This window comes from Rattus rattus, chromosome 16 (assembly GCF_011064425.1).
Source record: "Rattus rattus isolate New Zealand chromosome 16, Rrattus_CSIRO_v1, whole genome shotgun sequence".
Classification (NCBI taxonomy): Eukaryota; Metazoa; Chordata; class Mammalia; order Rodentia; family Muridae; genus Rattus; species Rattus rattus.
In genome coordinates, this window is record NC_046169.1 from 38526505 (window position 1) to 38548949 (window position 22445).

Consider the following 22445-nt stretch of genomic DNA (forward strand, 5'->3'; position numbering starts at 1 on the left):
GAGGAGATGGGCTATGTGTTCCGTGTTCTTTTTCCTTCTCAGCTTCTCGGGAGGAGTATGAGCTCAGCACACAGCCCTAGCTGGCCTGGAACTTGCTCTGCAGGCTTGGCTCAGCTTGTTGCAGCCCTCCCAGGTGCTGAGGTCGCGGTTTTGTGCCATCCCAGGGCTCATACGTTTTTAGATTTTTATTTAACTTTTTATGTATATCCCTGCGTGTGTGTATGCACAGTGCCCACCCACCAAGTCTAAAGGGGGCGTTGGATTCCCCAGTATGAGTTAGAGTTGTAAACCACCAAGTAAGTGCTGGGGACAGAGCATGGTGTCTCTGCCAAGCACTGACACAGGACGCAGACATACATTTGTGTCACCTCTTCCAAGAAAGTAACAACCACACCCAAATTGTAAACTTTACTGCTTCACAAGTTCTACTTCTGTTTACTTGTTCCTGGTGAGCACCAACCAAGCCCAGAGCCTCAACAGGCCAAGCACGTGCTCCACTGTGCTGCATCCACAGCCCCAGATCTCATAGATGCTCACCACTGAGCACCTCACCGGTGGGCTGTGGCTTTTGGCCCTAGATTCAATTCTAGTCTGAAGGGCTGGTTCAAATTCTCCTAGGGTCCCAGTGATCCATTATCCCTCTAGAAAACATCTGTCATAGAGAAGCTGCGCATAAGCTTCAAAACTGCATTCCTGCTGGTTTTACCCGACTCCCACACTGCACAGCTAGGCCAGACAATCGTGGGAGAAGGCCTCAGCAGCCTGGGCAGCTACTAATGAGAGCTGCAAAAAAGGCAGCAATTGGTTTCTTCCTTTTTGAGCCTGGTCAATGCAGAACAGGAATCCAAGGCTTTGTAGCCTTAAGAGGAATGGATGCTCAGCTACTGTCTCATCAGGGAGATGATCTTCCAGCCCTGGGCTTCAGTAGAAATGCCTGGCTTCTGCTCCACAATAGCAAAGGAGCTAGAGTTTGAAGCCAGAGTGAATGGCCACAATCCCTGAAGTCAGGCTCTCGTAAGTCACCTTCTGAAAGCCTGCGTCTTCTATCATGTCCTTGAACTCTTCCTGAAACACAAGAAAAGATACATGGCATACCTGGGTTGCACCTTTGGGGACCCTGTTGGCAGTCAAAAAAGCTTTGTACCTGATTTGGGAACTTGCGAATACTTTCCACAAGATATTGGTAGGACTTCCAGTCTCCTGCAATGACCTCACCGATGACAGGGATGACCTGGAAGCTGTACAGATCATAAAGCCTGAAAACGAGAAAGATTAGAGTGGGTTCTGGGCTTATTCCCTGGCTACTGCACCAGTAACAAGGAAAAGTGTGTTTGTGGGTGGGGTAGCCTGGTCTATAGATCGAGTTTCAAGACAGCCAAAGCTACACAGAGAAACCCTGTCTACACAGAGACATAGACAGACAGACAGACAGACAGACACACACACACACACACATGGAGGGAGGGAAGGAGGGAGAGGGGGAACTAATGTGGTTGATTCCATCCCTTCATGGTAATCAGGACACAGTAAGGCAGGGATTAAGCAAGTGCCTGAAACAAGGCAAGTAGGCCAAGAGTAAGGTCGAGAGGCCCACAGCTTGGGACAAAGCTCCAGAAAACTGGAGGAGGGGCAGCCAACCCTGCCTCTTGATGCCTGCATGGGGGATCTGCCTATGACAGCCAGTGACATCTGATCTGTGACATCACAAGCCCATGACATCTGGTTTTTTCAAGGATGCTGGAAATCAATTTCCTGATTTTAAGTTTTTGGTTGGCCAGTGGGTTTGAGATAGTCTAATGAGACTATAGACTAGCCAGGCCTGGAACTCATTAGACAAAGCAAGTGTTGAACTGGAGGAGATCCTCCTGCCTCAGTCTCCTGAGTAGGCCTGTGGGTATAGGTTGAGGCTCTCCTGGCCTGTGCATTTCCACGTGGGACTCACTGACCTCTGAAGGGACCCCTTCCTCTGGGTCCTCTGAACTCACAGTCAGTGGCTGTGGCTCACTGACGACCTCCTCTCCACTGTGGGCTGGAGAGCCTTTTGTGGGTAAGTTTATAAAGTCCTGTCGCCGGTGCTGACCTGGAGATGAGGGGGTCATTCACTTGGCTAAACTCCAGACAGAGAAACCGTCCTCCAGGCTTTAGGACTCGATGGGCTTCCTGGAGAGCCTGGGTGAAAAAGCGAGAAGAAAGCCTCAGCAGACCTCTCCTCGGTTCCAGCAGGCAGAGGCTCGTTAGCTTCCTAGTGCATTAACACCCGTGACCTCCCTTCACATCCTAGATGTCATGGTGCAGACATCACCCTCATCACAGGCCACTGCGGACCACAGCTAGAGAGAGTTGCTGATACAGACAGAGGCACAGTTCCATGAGGAGAAAGCTGCTCGGGAGACTGAGCACAGAGGGTTGTAGGCTTACGGCCAGACTGGGTTACTGGGTGCACTTAAGGCCAGGTTAACTTAATGAGACTATTAACGAGCATGTATACAAGCCCTGAGTTTAATTCTTGTGCACACAGACATACACAATCACTGTTTATAGTGTGTGTGTGTGTGTGTGTGTGTGTGTGTGTGTGTGTGTGTGTGTGTGTCTTTAGGGTGCTGGAGACTGAACTCAGGGCCTTGCACATGCCAGACAAATATTCAACTACTTGACTGAAGCCCCAGTACGTATCTGGCCTTTCCCTCAGTATATAGTTACTTATTTTGAGATAAGCTCTCACTATGCAGCCCGAGCTGGCCTAGAACTCACTGTGTAGACCAACTTAGCATCACACTCACAGAGATCTGCCTGTCTTGCCTCCTGATCAGATTTTAAAGTTAAAATTGCACTGGACTGGGTGTGAGGAACCACACTGCAGGCCCAGCGCTCTGGGAACCAGGGCAGCAGGTGAGCAAGGTCAGCGGCACTGCTTATTGAATTCTAGCATGCTCTGGGTACATGAGATCCTTTCTCAAAAATGCAAAAGCAGGGCTGGAGAGATGGCTCAGTGGTTAAGAGCACCAACTGCTCTTCCAGAGGTCCTGAGTTCAAATCCCGGCAACCACATGGTGGCTCACAACCATCTGTAATGGGATACAATGACCTCTTCTGGTGTGTCAGAAGACAGTGACAGTGTACTTATATGTAATAAATAAATAAATCTTTAAAAAAAATGCAAAAGCAATACGATGGGGAAATGTTTAGTGTGCTAATATTCCCATTAAAAAGAAAGGAAATTGGGGTTGGGGATTTAGCTCAGTGGTAGAGCGCTTGCCTAGCAAGCACAAGTCCCTGGGTTCGGTCCCCAGCTCCAAAAAAAAAAAAGAAAAAAAAAAAAAAAAAAAAAAAAAAAAAAAAGGAAATTAGGACCTGGAGGTGGCTCAGTAGGAAATGTGCTTCCAGATCTTTCCCCGGGGCTGGGGACTGAACCCAGGACCTTGCACTTCCTAGGCAAGCGCTCTACCACTGAGCCAAATCCCCAACCCCAGTGCTTCCAGATCTTAAGGGTTTAAGGTCAAATCCTCTAGGAGTTAACAGGAGAGGCAGAGATAGGGGGATTCTCAGGGCTCACTGGCAGCTGGTTAGGCTCGAAGCAGTAGGTGACCTGGTTAAGTGACAGACCTGTCTCAGAAGCTAAGATGGAGGGGGCGGTGAGACAGGGGCCAATCAGGGAAAGTCACAAACCCGGCATCTTCAGTTGGATCCCTGGGGCCTTCCACACATGTGCCAGGGCGTTACCCCATCCTGCCAAAACCACACACACACTCACACACACACACACACACACGCTCACTCTCACTCTCTCTCACACACACACACACACTCACTCTCTCTCACACATACACACACTCACACATACTCTCTCACTCTCACACACACACACACTCACTCACACACACTCACTCTCACACACATATACACACACACACACTCACTCTCACTCTCACACACACACACAGATATAGGCACACTCACTCATACATACATACACACTCACAACCACACACAATCACCCCACACACTCATACACACAAAGACACACACACTGTCTCTTAGACTTGCAGAGATTCACATCAGAGACACAAACATAGACAGAAGCGCACACACACACACACACACACACACACACACACACACACACACACACGCGCGCGCAATCGCCCCGCAGCTGGTCATGACAGAGGCACAGGGCTGCATCCGCAGCACTTAGGGAAGGCAGAAGTAAAAGTAACTGGAGATGGAGGCCAGGCTGAGCCATGTCACATCTTGCAAAACAAAACAACAAACCCAACCCTGAATATAGTTTCCTTGAATTTGCTGTAGGCCGAGAGGATGGCCTTGCGCACTGATCCTCCTGTGTGCGTAGAAATCAGTTAACTGGGGAGCCACCTCCCTACCCATCCTAAGCACTGGGACTACAGGCCTACGCCAGCGAGCCTGACTGAAACAGGCCTACGCCACCGCGCCTGACCGTAATAGGCAGGAAACATCTCTGCAAAGGTACACAGGAGCTGGGGAGTACATGGGAACGGCACAGAACGGCTGATTGGGGAAGGAAGTTCTCATCGACACAATCTTCAACTTTGACCCTACTCACAAAGTATTTCGATTTAATCCTCCAGTTTTGTTTGTGAGAGAGAGTCTTGTCACTGTCCTGGTAGTGGGCTGAGAAGTCATCACAGAGACCCCTTTGGCCTTACACTTGCCTCTGGAGTGACAGATCACAGGTGTGAGCCACCACAACTGGCAAAGACACGTTCAGTCAGAAAATTAATAACCTGTCTACAGACGCAGGGAGGCCATCCAAACCAAGCTACAAAGCGCAGTGCTGGCCGCCCTGGGCTGCAGCAAACCGCGGCACAGAAGCTTCAAGACAGGATCGTTTGAGCTTACAGTTTAGGCTCCGGGGTCACAGGGAGGGACGTCTGCTTTCACACTCTGGTGAAGACGCACGGGATGGGTCTACACAGAAGAGCAAACCACTGTCCTCAGAGCCAAGAAACAACAAAGACTGCCTTTTTTTTTTTGGAGCTGAGGACCGAACCCAGGGCCTTGCACTTGCTAGGCAAGCGCTCTACCGCTGAGCTAAATCCCCAACCCCAAGACTGCCTTTTTAAAAAAATTTTTTTATTTTTTTTGTCTCTTTGAGACAGGTCTCGCACAGGTACTACATGCCTTAACCCCAGCAGTCTGGAACTAGGAGCAGGTATGGTGAGCTTGAGACCAGACGGGGTTACCGAGTGAGACCTTTTCTCAGAAACGGCAGCAAGGCTCTGGCTGGACTCGGGTCTGGGACTCACTCAGCCTCCCAGATCCTGCAACTGCAGGCCTATCCTGTCATGCCTGGCTTAGAAGAGCTGCACCCTAGCAAATGATCAGACCCACAGAGGGTTGCAAAGCCCCTCTGATTCCTCTCAAGGCAGAGAGGAATGCAGATCTGAACAGGAGGGCAGTTTGGTGGACGGAGCCCTGAGCCTGGAGGAGTGTGTGTAAGTCCAGGTAGCCAGCGTCAGAACTGGAGGGCACTCAGTGGCTTGGCTTTCTGCAGTGTGGGGAAACCCCAGGAGACTGGAGTCAGACACAGCGTAGAGTGTGGAAAGATACTTTCCCGCTACATAAAAAAGAGGTAATTGGGGTTGGGGATTTAGCTCAGTGGTGAGCACTTGCCTAGCAAGAAAGCAAAAAGGCCATGGGTTGGGGTCCCCAGCTCCGGAAAAAAAAAAAAAAAAAAAAAAAAAGAGGTAATTATTTAAGGATTAATTTGTTCTGAGATCCAAATCATAAAAAAAAAAAAAAAAAAGGATTAATTTGTATAGCATATTCTGTCCAAAAAAAGGGTTTTTTTTTAAAGTCTTAGTAAGTCTTAATTTTTTAAGCTGGATGTGGTAGCCCATGTCTATAATTCTAGCATCTGAGAAACTAAACAGAATTGCTGCAGTTCAAAAACAGCCCCGGCAAAAAAAAAAAAAAAAAAAAAAAACAGCCCCGGCTACACAGCGAGTTCCAGGCCAGCCTGGGTTAGAGACTCTGCTTCCAAAGAACAAAAAGGATGTGTTTGTTTGTTTGTTTGTTTGTTTGTTTGTTTGTTTGTGGAGACAGGATATTGTTACTTAGATCTTGCTGGTCTGGAATTCACCATGTAGAGCAGGTCTCAGACTGAACTCTTGCCTTTGCAGTGTTGAGATTACAGCCATGTGCCACGACAGCTGCCTACAGAATAGACAGCTGAGCAGTGTGGCCACGCACCTGAGCCCAGCCCTGGGGAGGCAGGGGAAGGTGACTCTGAACTCAGGCCAGCCTGGTCTGTGACAGCCTGGTCAGTCACAGATGCTAAGTCCCATGCCCTGTAGTTAGACTGCTTCCTGCTGCTTACGGTATCCAGTTCCTTGGGGCACGTCTCATCTTTGCAGTCAGGATGTCTGATTTCTTATTCTTGATTCTTCTTTGTGTACCACTACTTAATAACTCACACCAACAATCCAACCCGCCTTTGCGGAACCAGCATTTATACATCCTCTGAAAGATCCCAGAATTCCAAACATCACCTAATTGCAGAAACGATCCGCAATTGGCAAAATCATGAGGCAAATCATAGCTGCTGTGAACGATGTGAAGCAGCCCTATAGCCTACAACTGGGGTTAAGGTGAAAACATAGTCTTGTATTCTTGTATTCTGTTTTTCAAAGAAACCAAATTCTCGCTACATGTAGGAGTTGGTTCCTTCCTTCTACCTTGTATGTCTTGGGGACTGATCTCAGGTTGCTAGGTTCGGTAGCAGGTGAATTTACCCTGCCTGCTCTCCCTCTATCTGGTTCATTTACTTTTCCTTTTTCCTTTTTCTTTTTTTTTTTTTTTTTTCCGGGGCTGGGGACCGAACCCAGGGCCTTGTGCTTGCTAGGCAAGCGCTCTCCCACTGAGCTAAATCCCCAACCCCTCATTTACTTTTCAAAACAGGGTTTCTCTGGGTAGACTCCCAGAAATCTGCCTGCCCCTGCCTCCAACGTGCTGGGACTAACGGTGTGAGCCACCACCAGCTACCCTGCTCTTTTGATCTTGGTTTCCAAGTTCTACAGAGAGAGGGAAAGAGTGACTGACAGAGAGGAAGAAGTAAGGGAGAGAGAAAACCAAAACAAACAAACAGGGAGGGAGGGAGAGGGGAGGGGGAGGCCTCCACACCCCAGGAGGCATGCATACACTTAACAGACCCACCTAAAGGCACATAGAACCTTTCCACAGCAGCTCCCGCAGGTCTTTTGGAAAGTGCGACCCATACTCAAACCAGAGCAATCGCTGCAAAGGAAGTCGGGGAGTCACAGAGTGGAGCCCACACCACAGAAGCCAGCAGCAAACAGACTTTAAATGCTTTGAACAGAATGTTCAGGTAGAAATAAAGAGTGGAATCCTATTATGAGAAGAGCATTCCTGTCTGCTGTAGAGGACCTATGATGTTCCCTTCTGCCTTAAGGCCTTTCCTGTGTCTGATCACACCTCTGACCTGCAAACTTACACAGCTTCCCAAGAGGAAACAGGAAGTGATGCAGCAGGCCCAACCACCCAGAGAACGCAGGCGGCAACCTGAGCAACCAAGAACTGTTCTGTGATGCTGACTCAATTTCCTGACTAAAACAACTGGCAACTTAGAAAGAAGAAACCTGCTGCCAGGCAGTGGTGGCACATACCTTTAACTCCAGGACTTGGAGACAGAGGCAGCTGGATTTGAGTTCCAGGCCAGCCTGGACTACTGAAGGAGTCCAGGGCAGTCAGGGCTACACAGAGAAACCCTGTCTTGTGGGGAAAAGGAAGAAGGAGGAAGGGAGGAAGAAGAGGAGGAAGTAGAGGAGGAGGAGGAGGGAAGGACAGAAGGAAAGAAAAAGAAAAAAGAACTAACTCCTGGGTTGGAGAGATGGCTCGGTGGCTGAAAGCACCCAAGTTCAAGTCCCTGGCACCCATGTCAGATGACGTTTAACTGCCTATAACTCCAGCTTCAGGGGACCCAACCCTCTGGTCTCCAAGTGCACTGTGTACTCAGGGGGCACACAGACTCACACAGGCCCAAATACACACACATCAATGAAAATTATGTATATATTTAAAAGAGAAGAGGGCTATGGAGATAGCTCAGAGCACTTGCTGTGGGGCGGGAGGACCTCAGTTCAAATCCTCAGCACCTACGTAGAAGCCAGCCATGCTTCATAGGGCCAGCATGCCCCTCACTCACACACACAGTCTCTCTCTCTCTCTCTCTCTCTCTCTCTCTCTCTCTCTCTCACACACACACACACACACACACACTCTCTCTCTCTCTCTCACACACACACACACACACACAAACACACCACAAATAAATACATAGAGGAGGAGGAGGAGGAGAAAGAGACCTCTAAGTTTAAAACAGTCCTTCCTCCTCAGAACTGGACCCAGAGAGGATCCTTCCCTATCCTCAGTTGAGGTAGGTCCACTCCAGGGACACCGTTATCCTCAAAGTCACAGAGGCAGAGCATGCAGCCCTTCATACCCGGTCAATGTGCGTGACATTCCGGATCCCAAAGGCAATGGTGTAAACATCAAATCTGTCATCATCAAAGGGCAGTTCTTCTGCGTCTCCCAGCACCCACGCAAGTCCTGGAAGACAAAAGCGACTCTGGTGTGCAGAGGGACAGGAGGAAGCAGTTTCCCATGCACCCGAGCAGTGAATCGAGCCTTCTGTGGTACACCAAATAAAAGGCTAGTGCCCTAGGCAGTGTGGTGGGGACGTCCAGTGACATGAAGCCCATGATGCAAGGTCTGGGCCATGTCAGAAATGAAGGGAGAATTTGAGAAATGCTTGGTGTTGTGGGGACCATAGGTGTTGTGTTGTGGGGACCGTGGATTGCATTAGAAAGCATGACATCCCTGCCTTCACTGTATTCCGGCTGCCTTCACTGCCATCCTCCAATTCTGAGAACCTACCTTATTTGGGGACAGTCATCTAATAAATAGCATTTTCTCTCTCAGTGCCGGGGGACAAACCCTGGCACTCTGGGCTGGGCAGGTGCCGCCCCTGAGCTGAGCTACACATCTACCCTACCCTAAGCAATTTCCCCAACCAGGAACCGCATGGTTAGCACTGTGCTGAAGGGCCACGGCCTTTGGAGACCACTCTCATCTACTGTTAGGTCCTTTACTTTAGCTGGGAGCGGGGCGGCAAACTCAGAGCCTTGCATACGTTATGCAAGCATTCTGCACTGAGCCACACTCCCAGCCCTTGTGATATATTCAAAAATACTCTTGGTTTTGGTTTCTTATTTATCTACGTGCCTACCACACATGTGGTTAAGGCCTAGGCCTAAAAAAGTCAGGAGGTCATTGGTTCCTCTGGAGCTGGAGTTACAAACGGCTCACATGGGTGCTGGGAACTGAGCTCCGGCCCCTGGAAGAGTGGGAGTACTCCTGATCACTGCGCTGTTACTCCAGCCTGTTTCAGTTTATGTGTAAAATGGAAATAGACCGGAGGTTTTAATGAGCGACGAGTACAGAGTTTAGCACGTTCCTATGTCTACAGCTGCTATCACATCTTCAAATCCTCTAGCCATGGATTCTATGTTGAAATATTTGAAGAGGGGCTGGGCTGAGAGATGACTCAGTTGTTAAGAGTAGTTGTTGCTCTTACAGAGGACCTGGGTTCAATTCCCAGCACCCACCTGGTGGCCACAAACACCTGTAGCTCCAGTTCTAGGAAATCCAACACCCTTTTCTGACCTCTTTGGGCGCCAGGCATGTGTTCAGTGCACCAACATACATGCAAGAAAAGCATACATATAAACAAATCAAGTCTTTACAGAGAAAATGTGTGACTAGGTAAAATGTTAAAGGCTCAGAGGCAGAGTGGATAGTCAGGGTCCCTAAATCCCTGGGTTCAGGGTAGCATCAACTCCATCCCCTTCTCTCTGAGACAGGAGGACAGACCAATGCTGGGAGCAAATTTAAATGCAGCTGAGAATGACCTGGAACTTCTGATCTTCCTGGGTCATAGGCTTATGGGCATGTGCCTCTACCAACTTGCAGTAATCCTCCTGCCTCCACTTCCTGAGTGCTGGGACTGTCCATGGATGGCACTACTCCCATCTCCAGCTCTCTTTTAACTTTTCATTTCGGGATAAATTGAATGAAATTGTCCAAAGCTAACTAAGGACTCATTCACCAAGCCCAGACTGCCCTGGAGCTTTTGATTCTCTTGCCTCAGCCTCCAAAATATCTGGGATTGCAGGCTTGCATCACTGGCCTAGTTCTGAATTCGGAAAAGGATAGATCCTTGTCAGCGTGATGTTCCTGAAGGGTGTGGGACTGAGTAACTAATACCAGCAAGATGCTCGGCAGAGACGGCGTGGTCGCCAAGTCTGACACGGAGTCTGCCCCCTGGAAACACACAGTGGAGGGACAGAGCCACGTCTCACTCACTGTTCTCTGACCGCCACAGAACACGCTTTTGTTCTTGCATGTGTGGGCGTGCTCAAGTGCGTGAGTGCGTGCGTGAGTGCGCCTGCCAGACTGAAAAGCACCAGGAAATTCTCACACTCAAGCTGCCACATGAACGCCGTGAAAGCAGGCAGAGAGCTGAGGGCTTGAATCTTACAAAAGGAAAGGCATCACCAGAAGGGCCTGCAGCTGACCGGTCTCTGCCCTTCCAGCCTCATCTGCAGACGGCAACTCTGCAACAACCAATCAGCTCTTGATTCTCCCCTCCTCATTTTCTCTAGTCTTTACCTTTTTATAAAACCAACCTCCAGGGGCTAAAGTGATGGCTTGGTGGTTAAGAGCACCGGCGCATCTTCCAGAGGACCTGGGTTCAATTTCCGGCACCCACATGGCCGCTCACACCTGTCTGTAGCTCCAGTTCCAGGAGATACGGCATCTTCACAGACACTCATGCAGGCAAACACCAGTGCACATAAAATCAATAAATAAGAACATTCTTTGGCCATTGAAAGTCTAGGCTGGTCGTGAACTCACAGAGATCCACCTGCCTCAGCCCCCAAGGGCTCTGATGACACTAATGCAGCACCCTGGACCAAATGTTGTCCATGTCAGTGTCGGTGTCTAATGCTCTATGCTGACTAATGCTGGCAAAGGACAGGTTCCAATCATTTAGCTTAGAGGCTTGGTTGAGTTTGTTTCTTTAACGTTCACATGCACAAGCTGGAGTGTGTATGTGAACCACAAATGCAGAGGAGCCCACGAGCGTCAGAAGAGGGTGCTGGAGCCCCCGGAACTGGAGTTTTAGGCAGCTGTAAGCTGCCCATTTGGATGCTGGGAATCCCTTGCGAGAGGAGTATCCTCTCTCAGTCGCTCAGCCATCTCTCCAGCCCCAGCTAAAACACTGCTAAGTGGCTTTATTTTCCATTCCATAGTGAGGCGGGCAGAGGAAGGACTAATTACCAGGCGCTCCAAGCCAGACTGAGCTGCTAGGCTGGCTAATGTGACGCCCTGTCTCAAACGACAGCTTCCTGAGCAGGCCCATAGCTACACTGTGGAAGAGACGGTTCCAGAGAGAAAACATCTGTCCTTACTGCTCTCTCGCTTCTTATGGCTGACACCAGAGAGGGGACAGACACATTTGTCAGTAGGAGTAAGACACACAGTGCTTTGTCCAGTGACTGCCTTCTGACTAGTGTGGACAGCTGACAAAGAGGCCTTCATCGTGAAGGCCAAGTGGGCTGCAGTTCGTCTAGGCAGTTCCTTCTTGGTGTGTGAGGAGGAGGAGGGCAACAATTGGCCTAAAATAACCAGACATTCCTTGGGGGGGTGAGGGGAATGCTGACGATGCCCAGAGGACGTTTTGTGATACACCCGTCTCTGGCTGCCCGCACTGCCTTGCTGCCAAAGTGGAAGAGTCAGTCCAGCTGCCGGGAAGCTGGGTCATCCGGCAACACTGGTGACCTTGCAAATGTTAGGGGCAAGCTTTCGTGTAACCTGTCAAAAATGGACTAGCTTGGAACACACGAGGTAGATCAAGTTAGCCTCAAAAATCACAAAGATCGACCTGGTTTTGCCGCCCAAACTCTAGGATTAAAAGTATGCACCACCGGGGGCTGGAGAGATGGCTCAGCCGCTAAGAGCACTGACTGTTCTTCCAGAGGTCCTGAGTTCAATTCCCAGCAACCACATGGTGGCTCACAACCATCTGTAATGGGATCTGATGCCCTCTTCTTATGTGTCTGAAGACAGTGACGGTGTATTAAATAAATTATTAAAAAAAAAAAAAAAGTATGCACCACCACACCTGGCTAGGGAAAGCATTTTGAAACATTCAATGGCCAGAGGTAAAATCAGAGGTAGCATAGTCCGCATGTGCAAGAACCTGAGCTCACTCCCCAGCACTAGGAACATATTTAAAAAGAAAAAGAAAACTATATGACTTCAGAAGATCCTGCTGTGAGTTCAAGGCCAGCCTGGTATACAGAGTAGGCTCCAGGCTAGCCAAGGCTATATATACAGTTAAGATCCTGTCTCAAAACCAAACCAACCAAACAAACGAAAACTTGAAAAAGAAGACTCTTAAGGGCTAGTGAGATGGCTCAGTGGGTAAAGGTGGCTGCTGCCAACCCTGACGACATGAGTTCGATACTCAGAACCAACTCCCATGGGTTGTCCTCTGACCTCCGCAGGAGTGCTAATTCCCCCCTACCTCCATTAAGTAAAAGCCATAATTTGGGGTTGGGGATTTGGCTCAGTGGTAGAGCGCTTGCCTAGGAAGCGAAAGGCCCTGGGTTCGGTCCCCAGCCCCGGAAAAAAAAAAAAAAAAAAAAAAGCCATAATTTAAAAAACTGACAATGGCCGGAAAGGTGGCTTAGCGGTTCAGAGCACTGGCTGTCCTTCCAGAGGACCCGAATCTGACTTCCAACATCCAGTTGGCTTACGACCCTCTGTAGCTGCAGTTCTAAGAGACCTGATGCCCTCTTCTGGCCTCTGAGGCACCAGGCACCCTCATGCTGCAGAGACACAAATGCAAGGTAAACACCTACGGGCATTTAAAAAAAGTCATAATGAAAAAAGATCCCTGCGCTCTGTGGGCCTCGCAAGGCTGTTGGTGAGGCTCAGCGTGCTCTGATTCTGGAGCACGCCTATGAGCTGCGCTAAGTACACCGCCATCTTGAGCTCTTCAGCACTTGGCTCAGACGCATGCAGACATGCACACATGCAGACATGCACACATGCAGACATGCACACATGCCTGCACTTCACTGCCCGGGACTCACCAGCCGTGTGTCCCTGGGCCAAGGCTTTCTGCTTTCCGACCTTCAGCATCTCCCTGTTGATGTCGCAGACCATGACGAGCGAACCTCCCAGGGGGTCCTCTTTACTCTGGTACTTTCTGGCAATTTCTTCCCAGGATAAATTCTGCCGCGTCCTCAGCTGTCTCCTCTGTTTCCTCTCATGCTGCGCCTGAACGTAACTAAGGAACCGGAATGCAATGTCACCTGCGGGAGCCAACAGAAGGAAAGATGCAAGTAAGACTGAGGAAACAGTCTCCAGGCCGAGAGCGAAAAGAGGCAAAGAGGGGACTCAGTCGAGGATGGGCGTTTACCCGCCTGTCAGCAGAGACAGTTCCTCACCACCACCCCAATGAAGGATATGTCTACGTGGTCCAGGCTGGCCTTCAACTCCTGGTCCTCCGGCTGTGGTCTCCTGAGCTGATTACAGACGTATGTTCCCACTCCTGATTAAACTAAACTGACAAACCTTCCCTCCCTCCCTTCTCTCTCCCCTACTTTTCTTCCTTTATTTTTCTCTCTCTCCTTCTCCCTCTCCCTCCCTCCCTCCCTCCCTCCCCCACCCCTGGTACTGCTTCACGTAGCCCAGTTTGACCAGGCATTCACTGTGTAGCTAAGGATGTTTTGACCTCCAGGTCCTCGTGTGACCACGGATTATATGTGTACCCCACACAACTGGTGCTTACAATAATTTTCATATTAAGGGCTGTGGGTGTTGGGAGAGGGCTTGACTAGGACACACGAACTTCAGAGCGTCATGCCGTGCATGCCAAACACCAAGCTTGCTGCATGCCTGTGATCCCAGCTCTAGGGAGGTGGAGGAAGTGATCAGGCCAACCTCAAATATATGACTTTGAAGTCAGCAGGAGACCCATCTCAGAAACAAAAGGAAAACAAAACAAAACAAAAAAACCGAGCCAGCCTGGTCTAAAAAGTGAGTCCAAGGCAGCTGGGGCTTATTACGCAGAGAAACCCTGTCTCTTAAAAACAAAAAAAGCACGTGCCTGCAATCCCACGGATTGGGAGGCAGGTGGATCTTTAGGTCCTGCCTGATCTACGTACAACGTTCCAAGCTAGCTAGCCTCAGCAACACTGCAAGCCTCCAGCTCTAAGAAACAAGAAACAACCTTGTGTGAAATACAAGCAGTAAAGGGTGGCTCTGCTGCTGCAGGTTCCACATCCGTGGGTCTAGCTACGGATCGCTGTGCAGTGAGGATCAAACCCCCAGACTCCGTCATCACTCCTACACAACACTGCAGCGTGACAACGCACTTGGCGTGTGAGGCTGGCTTGGTCTGTTGTTGCCCGGTTCTTGCCATCAACCAAGGGTTTGAAGAATGAACCTAGACCAATGTCCTCTGCTGAGCACGCCTTAGCCCCAAGCATGTGCTCTATTAATGTTGTTGTTGTTGTTGCTGTTTCGTGGTTGAGATGGGGGCTCATGCAGCCTAGGCTGTCTTCACGTCTGTTATGTAGCAAGGGATGACAGTCTGTTTCTTTGGCCCACACCTTCTGAAGATCAGGATTCTCAGTGTACTTTGGGCAGTGGTGACACATCCCTTTAACCACAGTGCTCGGAGGCAGAGGATTTGGATCTGTGAGGCTAGCATGCTCTATAAAGCAAGTTCCGAGACAGCCGGGGCTACACAGTGAGGCCCTGCCCGGAGTACGCACTCTTGACCACTGAGCCACCTCCTTAGCCTCTAGATTTGGGGCTTGATCTGCAGCCCAGTCTGGCCCTACAGGTTCCACAGCCTAGCATCCAGCCTGGCTTTGAATTGGCTTGAATCCTCCTGCCTCAGCCTTCTGGGATTAAAGGCTTTCTGACACATACTTTCTTAACACTTTTCTCCCAGGTACTCAGTGTGCAACAGGGAACAAAGACCTACAGTATGATTGATACCTTACGTGGGAGTGGATTGATCGGATAAGAAGGTGGCCTAATCGGTCCCCAGATCCGAAAAAAAAGAAGGTGGCCTAAGTAGCTTATGTAATGTGAGGAAAGGCTTCTCTCCAAACAGAAGGAAAGTGGATTAAAGGCCAAACAAGACAGAGCAGGCTGGGGCAGATCTCCACAGCACACCACTTAACTATGGTATTTGTGAAGTCCTAGGTTCACTCCCCAGCATCGAGGGGGAAAAAAACATGGGGGAAAAAAACCCAAGTTGGGTGTGGTGTCCAAGGCCTGTAGTCCCAGCACCTGGGAGGCAGAGGCAGGAGGACAGCAGATGGCAAGGAGTTGTAAGGCCATCTTGGATTGTTAACCGGTGATTTTAAGGCCAGCCAAGACCACACAGTCCTGAATGCCACAAAACAACAATGAAAACAGATGTAACTGTCATTCAGAGAATGAAGTGTCACAGAACTCAGGTCTTTCACCTTGTAAGGTGCTCTGTTAGAAAAGCGCCAGGCAAGGGCTGGAGAGATGGCTCAGTGGTTAAGAGTGCTGACTGCTCTTCCAGAGGTCCTGAGTTCAACTCCCAGCAACCACATGGTGGCTCACAACCATCTTGTTCCATGCAGGCATACATGGATATACAGCACCCACATACATAAAATTAATAAATCTAAAAAAAAAAAAAAAGAAAGAGGGGTTGGGGATTTAGCTCAGTGGTAAAGCGCTTGCCTAGGCAAGCGCAAGGCCCTGGGTTCAGTCCCCAGCTCCGAAAAAAAAAAAAAAAAAAAAAAAAATCTTAAAAAAAAAAAAAAAAAAAGACATGTACCATCATGCCTTGAAAGAAAGAAAGGAAGAAAGAAAGAAAGAAAGAAAGAAAGAAAGAAAGAAAGAAAGAAAGAAAGAAAGAGAGAGAGAAAAGCACCAAGCACATCAGGGGTGGTGGCACTGGGAGGCAGGGGCAAGTGAATCTTTATGAGTTTGAGGCCAGCCAGGGTTACACAGAGAAACCCTGTCTTGAAAACCAAACAAACAGAAAAGTGCCAGGCACACAGCTGCTTTGGACTAACATGTCTGTCCTCTCTCAGAGGCTGACACACACTGACTGACCTTCAACCTAATGGTGGGTGAGGCAGCCACTTCAGCAGCAGACAGATGTCAAACACAGCATTACCTGTGCCTCCAGCCACATCGAGCAGCTGGGTCCCGGGCAGCGGGTGCATTTTTCTGATCAGCAAATCCTTCCAGGCACGGTGGATGCCGAGGCTCATCATGTCATTCATCAGGTCGTACTTCCTGGCCACGCTCTGAAACACCTGGTAGACTGGTGCAGGACAGACACACTGTGACCAAGAGGAGTGACTCGGGGGTGCAGGACAGACACACTGTGACCAAGAGGAGTGACTGACTCGGGGGTGCAGGACAGACACACTGTGACCAAGAGGAGTGACTGACTCGGGGGTGCAGGACAGACACACTGTGACCAACAGGAGTGACTCAGGGTGCAGGACAGACACACTGTGACCAAGAGGAGTGACTGACTCGGGGGTGCAGGACAGACACACTGTGACTAGCAGGAGTGACTCGGGGGTGCAGGACAGACACACTGTGACCAGCAGGAGTGACTCAGGGTACAGGACAGACACACTGTGACTAGCAGGAGTGACTCGGGGGTGCAGGACAGACACACTGTGACTAGCAGGAGTGACTCAGGGGGTGCAGGACAGACACACTGTGACCAGCAGGAGTGACTCGGGGGTGCAGGACAGACACACTGTGACCAACAGGAGTGACTCAGGGTGCAGGACAGACACACTGTGACCAAGAGGAGTGACTGACTCGGGGGTGCAGGACAGACACACTGTGACCAGCAGGAGTGACTCGGGGGTGCAGGACAGACACACTGTGACTAGCAGGAGTGACTCGGGGAATCAAGTTGAGAAAATGTAAGTGAAGACGAGAAGGAGAAGCTTTCCCTGTTGAAAGGGCCTGTCTTTGCACGGTGCCACTAAGCCAAAATTTTCGATGCCCAAGATACATCTTAACATTATGTCTCCCCCTCTCCTGATGCTGGAAATTGAATCCAGGGCCTTGCACACAGCAGGCAAGAACCCTATCAGAGAGTGACTTCCTCAGCCCTCAACACCACCTTGTATCAAAAGGCTTAAAAGTCCACATAAGAGGGCTGGAGAGATGGCTCAGTGGTTAGGAGCACTGACTGCTCTTCCAGAGGTCCTGAGTTCAATCCCCAGCAACCACATGGTGGCTCACAACCATCTGGAACAGAATCTGGTGCCCTCTTCTGGTGTGTCTGAAGACAGATGGTGCACTCATATACATTAAATAAAATTAAAAAAAAAAAAAAAAAAGTCCACAAAAGAAATAAACCTCTTAACTAACAACGTCCAACGCCAGCACCCCAACCTGAGGTTGGGTTAGCCGTGAGTATGAGCATGAAATACAAGCTTCAGGAAGTTCTTCACTCCATGACTCATTATGAAAATAGGAGGACCAGGCGGTGGTACACACCTCCAATCCCAGTACTCAGGGAGGCAAAGGCAGGCGGAGCTCTCTGAGTATGAAGCCAGCCTGGACGATAGAGTGAGTTCTAGGACAGCTGAGGCTACATCGAGAAACCCTGTCTAGAAGAAAAGAAGGCAGAAAGGGAAGCAGTGGTTCAGGTCCTAATCAGTGACCAGTTATGTCATGGGCTTTATACACAGTTTGCGCTCAGGCTGGAGCCTAATACTTCTACTGTTTCCTTGTCTCTTCGGGACAAACCTATGTTGTTGTTGTAAATAAATAAAAATAAAAAAGTAAAAACAAAAGCGGTGAATGTTTTCCCTCAGGGTGTTTTTCCCTGCTAGGGTTCCACACCTCACTGCCCCAGATATCTGCTGGATATCTTGGCATAAACTCAGCCCAGCCACACACTTTCTTATACTGAGACTCCTACACAAAAGGACACACCACACAATAATCTTAGATCCAATTGGTGGGGATATAATTGACTTACACATGGACAAAGGAGAACCATCCATCCTTGCACCTTTTATTTGCCAGGTCTCCAGCTTCTCCTTCTCCACAACGACTGGAGAGAGGAGAAGTCTTGCTTCTCCTCTCTCTATATTTGGGAGAGTTTTTTACTCACTCTCCCAAATATATCAATTCTTTTATGCTTTAGTTTCTCCTTCTCTTACAACGACTCCTAGCTTCTCCTCTCTCTCCATCTCTTGTCTCTTCTAACCCTTCTCAGTTCCCCATCTTGTCTCTAAACCGTTCCCTTCTTTCTCCTAGCAGGGTAAAAACACCAGTTGTATGCTCTTTTGTGTAAGAGTCTCAGTATAAGAAAGTGTGTGGCTGGGCTGAGTTTATGCCAAGATATCCAGCAGATATCTGGGGCAGTGAGGTGTGGAACCCTAGCAGGGAAAAACACCCTGAGGGAAAACATTCACCGTCTTTGTTTTTACTTTTACCTTTTTACTTTTATTTTTAAATTTTTACAACACTATGTTGCATGCTTAGAGACATGAAAGAGGAAATTGAGCAACAAAAAGGGAGAGAACAAGGGAATGAGGGTGTAGATCATGACTGAACGACGGACGCCCGGGGCTAATCCCCAGCACTGAGACAAACAAAAACCAAAGAAAAAGAGCAGCAACGAGCACCATGGGAACAGAAACTGGTAGGAGGACGCCTGTCAGTGCAGTGGCATGCGGAAGAGGTGACTCGGGACGCAGCCGAGGAACCCTGTGAGTGAGGGTGAACTCTCTAACCTAGGGGAGGCTCGAGGGTTGTGTCAGTCAGGTTCAGGGTGCTCCAGAGGAAGAAGGCAGGGAATAAAATCACAAGGCCAGAGAGATGGCTCAGTGGGTGGAGCACTCCAAGGCTGGAGATGTGAGTTTGAGGTCCAGGACTCACATGGCAAAGGAGAAAACTGACACCTGCATGTTGTCATGTGACTTCACAGAGCTCTCAGAGAAACAGACAGACAGACTTCACAGAGCTCTCAGACAGACCTCACAGAGCTCTCAGACAGACAGAGAAGACAGACAAACAGACAGTCAGACACACACACACACACACACACACACACACACACACACACACACACACCACACACACACCACACACAAATATAATAGGTTCTAGGAGGTGTTTCATGATGTTGAAAGCACCGGGGCCAGAAGCTGACCAAGCTACCTCTCCACGCTCCAAATGAAAGCTTAGAAAGGGTTGAATCTGCCAACACATAGGAAGAAGGCTTAGTCGCTACGGTAGGCCCCATGATGAGGGAATAAGGTGCTCGAATCACCCCTGTTACATTTTTAAACAAAAACAAAACACTATTACTCTCCTCAAAACCGTAATTTTTCTTAGGATTTAAACTTTTGAGCCAACATTAAGAACGGTTAAAACGTTATCGAAATCCCATCTGTTGGGCTTTTCAAAAGACATTAATTTTTATGTTGTGTCTGAGTGTTTGCCTGCATATATGTCTGTGAGTCACATGTGTGTCTGGTGCCCATGGAGACCAGAAGAAGCCTTCAGATCCCTTGGAAATGGTTATAATCTGTGGTTCTCAACCTCCTAATTCTGGGACCCTTTAGTATCATTCCTCAATTATAAAATTATTTCCACTGCTACTTCCTAAGTACATAACAGTAGTTTGATTAAATGGAGGGGATAGTGCCTCTCTTTAGTGAGAAAATAATGTAAATTCTGTGGTAGAACAGTAGTTCTCCAACTTACTAGCAAGTTTGTATTTCTTTCTGTAGGGTTAAACTCTTGTCTGAGGCTTGGCTTCAGATCCATAGTATAGTAGAGAATTAACTTGAACTTCTAATCCACTCACATACACCTCTCAGGTGTTGAACACAAGTTTACACCATCACACACAATTTATGTAGTGCTGGGAATGGAACTGAGCTGCAGGGAGTGACAGGCAAGCACTCTACGAATTGAGCCACAGTCCCAGCTCCTGGTTACCATTTTAAACTGTGCAAGTTCTTCTTGCTTAACCTTAACTCTGTATATCCTAAGAAAAGTATTAACAACAGTCACTGGTGGACAACTGAAGTGAAAAATGGGTGGGAAAAAATGTCTACGAGGGCACGTGTCCTTTATGACAATCTCGCAGTTGATGCGAGTTAAGGGTCGTGCAGTGCTTAAAAAGGGGGCAAGCCGGGTTTGGTGGTGTACGCCTTTAGACACAGCACTCCAGAGGCAGAGGCAGGTGCAACTCTGTGAGTTCGAGGCTAGCCTGGCCTACATATCAAACTCCAGGGCATTCAAAGTTACTCAGAGAAATGCTGTCAAAAAGGGGGCGGGGGGACGCTTCGCCAGGTCCAGCGTCTCAAATGCCTGCAATCGCAGTTACAGAAAATGGGCCTCGAAAGGAAAGCTGGGTCTGGGAGGTGGGTATTCCTCGGAAGTCAGGACCAACAGGGCATCAAATCAACACTTGGATGAGTAAAGGAAACCATACAGAAGCCCAACAGGTCGCTCCATCCACCCTCTCGCCCTGTCACCTTTGCCTCCTTTTTCCTTTTCCGACACCGTCTCAAACCCGAAGTGAGTTTCCGCGGTTCGCTTCTCTTGGGACAAGGACCGCGCACTCAGCGTGGCCCCCAGCCAGGATCTACGAAACCCGGGGAGCCTGCAGTCTCCTGCTAATCGCGACCACCCGTGGCCGCAGTAGCGCCATAGAACACAGCTCCTGGGCGCCGCCATCTTGATATCCCGGCGACGGCGGGCGGGGAGAACGTCGGGTTGCGTCACCAGCCGAGTGAAGGCTGCCGGCAGGAGACACATTAGTGGGACGCACTCTAAAACGCCTGTTTTTTAAGGAGTCCCGCCTGGTTTAGGATTTGAAAACCTGAAAGAAAGCCTTGCCTGTGTTTCCTGACTGAATCTAGAGTTTACTAGGAACAAGAAGAGCTCAGAGAGAGGCCCTAATTCTATTTCAGCGTCCATATTTCCATCCAGTGGTATTAGCTACGGCTAAAGACTATTGTGGTAAAGTCGACTATAGCGACCAGGCTGGACAGAGCTCGCAGAGATCCACCCAGGTGCTGGAGAGCTCTACAAACTCTGCAACTTTTGTTTTCTGGTGCAGGATCTGGCTGAAATTGAGGCATGTAGTTAAAAAACCAAGATTACATGATTTGAAATTTTTTTTTAGTTACACACACACACACCACACGAATCTAAAGTGAAGTATGACACTTGTGTGTCTGTGCTGGAATGTGTATGTGAGCGCAGGTGCCTGTGGAACCTAGACGTGTCAGATATCTTAAAACTGTAGTTGTAGGCAGGTGAGCCCACTGATTTGGGTGCTGGTGACAAGAATTGTAGTTGATGAGTCAGCTCTTTGGCGCCTCGTGTGAGCATAGTTTTTAAAAGCTGGAACTAGTTTATGTAGTCCAGAGTGTACTTGAACTCATGATAAACTGGCTCGGTTCCCTCTGACAACACAAACAAGCTCCTCTTGCCTCTCTTAAGTGGCTTTTGGAATGGAATGTAGGTTCTTGCACCTGCTTGAACAAGGCTGTGCCACTAAACCCCTACCCTAGTGTTTTTAAAATGTATTTAATTCTGGTTGTTTTGTTTGTTCGTTCGTTTTTGAGACAGGGTTTCTTTGTGTAGCCCTGACTGTCCTGGAACTTACTCTGTAGCAAGTTCCAGGCTGGCCTGAAACTCAGAGATCTGTCTGTCTCTGCCTCCTGAGTGCTGGGATCAAAGGCATGCACCACCGAGGCTGGTAGTGTATTTTTATTTTGTGTGTGTGTGTCTTTCTGATGAGTGTGCATGTGAGGGTTCTCGAATGCAAGTGTGCACATGCCAAGGTCCAATGTGGAGGTCAGAAGATGACTTTCAGGAGTCAGTTCTCCATGGCCCTGGGAATTGAACTCAGAACCTCAGGCTTGCAAAGCAGGCACTCTGACCTACTGAGCCACCTTGCCAGTCGGTATCTTTTATTTTGAGGTAGAATGTCACTAAGTTGGCAAGGCCTTGAACTCACGTTCAAGGCTTTGAACTTTTGATCTTCCTGGTAGGTGGGATTAAAGGACTATATCACTAGGCACCCCCCCTTTTTAAAAAAATCTTAATTTGCTTTTTTCTTTTTATGGAAAGGATAACATATTACAGACCATCTTGTGCAAAAGCCAGTATAGAGCTTGCTGGATTTTGCTTGGATTTCTGTTTCTGTTTTAAATCCCCCTTTTAAATGTATATTTTCTGTAAATATTTCGCAAGGAGAAGGTGCCAAGGATCCTAAGAAAGTAATTTGAAATGGAGAGTGCCTTCTCTGCTCA

General features: G+C 48.9%; 1 protein-coding gene across 1 annotated transcript; it reads right to left on the bottom strand.

The window, feature by feature from the left end:
- Positions 1-544: 544 nt before the first annotated feature.
- Coq5 (coenzyme Q5, methyltransferase) lies at positions 545-20872 on the bottom strand. The gene is made up of 7 exons (XM_032886839.1): positions 20658-20872; positions 16301-16450; positions 13218-13439; positions 8498-8604; positions 2081-2169; positions 1145-1256; positions 545-1065 (listed from the first exon to the last, which is right to left on the bottom strand). Exons 1-7 carry the CDS (start codon positions 20857-20859, stop codon positions 964-966), a joined length of 984 nt encoding a protein of 327 aa, XP_032742730.1. The 5' UTR covers positions 20860-20872; the 3' UTR covers positions 545-963.
- Between the last annotated feature and the right edge of the window lie 1573 nt (positions 20873-22445).

Excerpts from the sequence above, each read along its gene's own strand:
- Coq5 (XM_032886839.1), bottom strand. The coding sequence starts at position 20,859 with ATGGCGGCGCCCAGGAGCTGTGTTCTATGGCGCTACTGCGGCCACGGG. Across the intron at positions 16,451-20,657 it reads AAAGGAAAAAGGAGGCAAAG|TCTACCAGGTGTTTCAGAGC; the intron begins GTGACAGGGCGA and ends GTCCTGCACCAG. Across the intron at positions 1,066-1,144 it reads TTCGCAAGTTCCCAAATCAG|GAAGAGTTCAAGGACATGAT; the intron begins GTACAAAGCTTT and ends CTTGTGTTTCAG.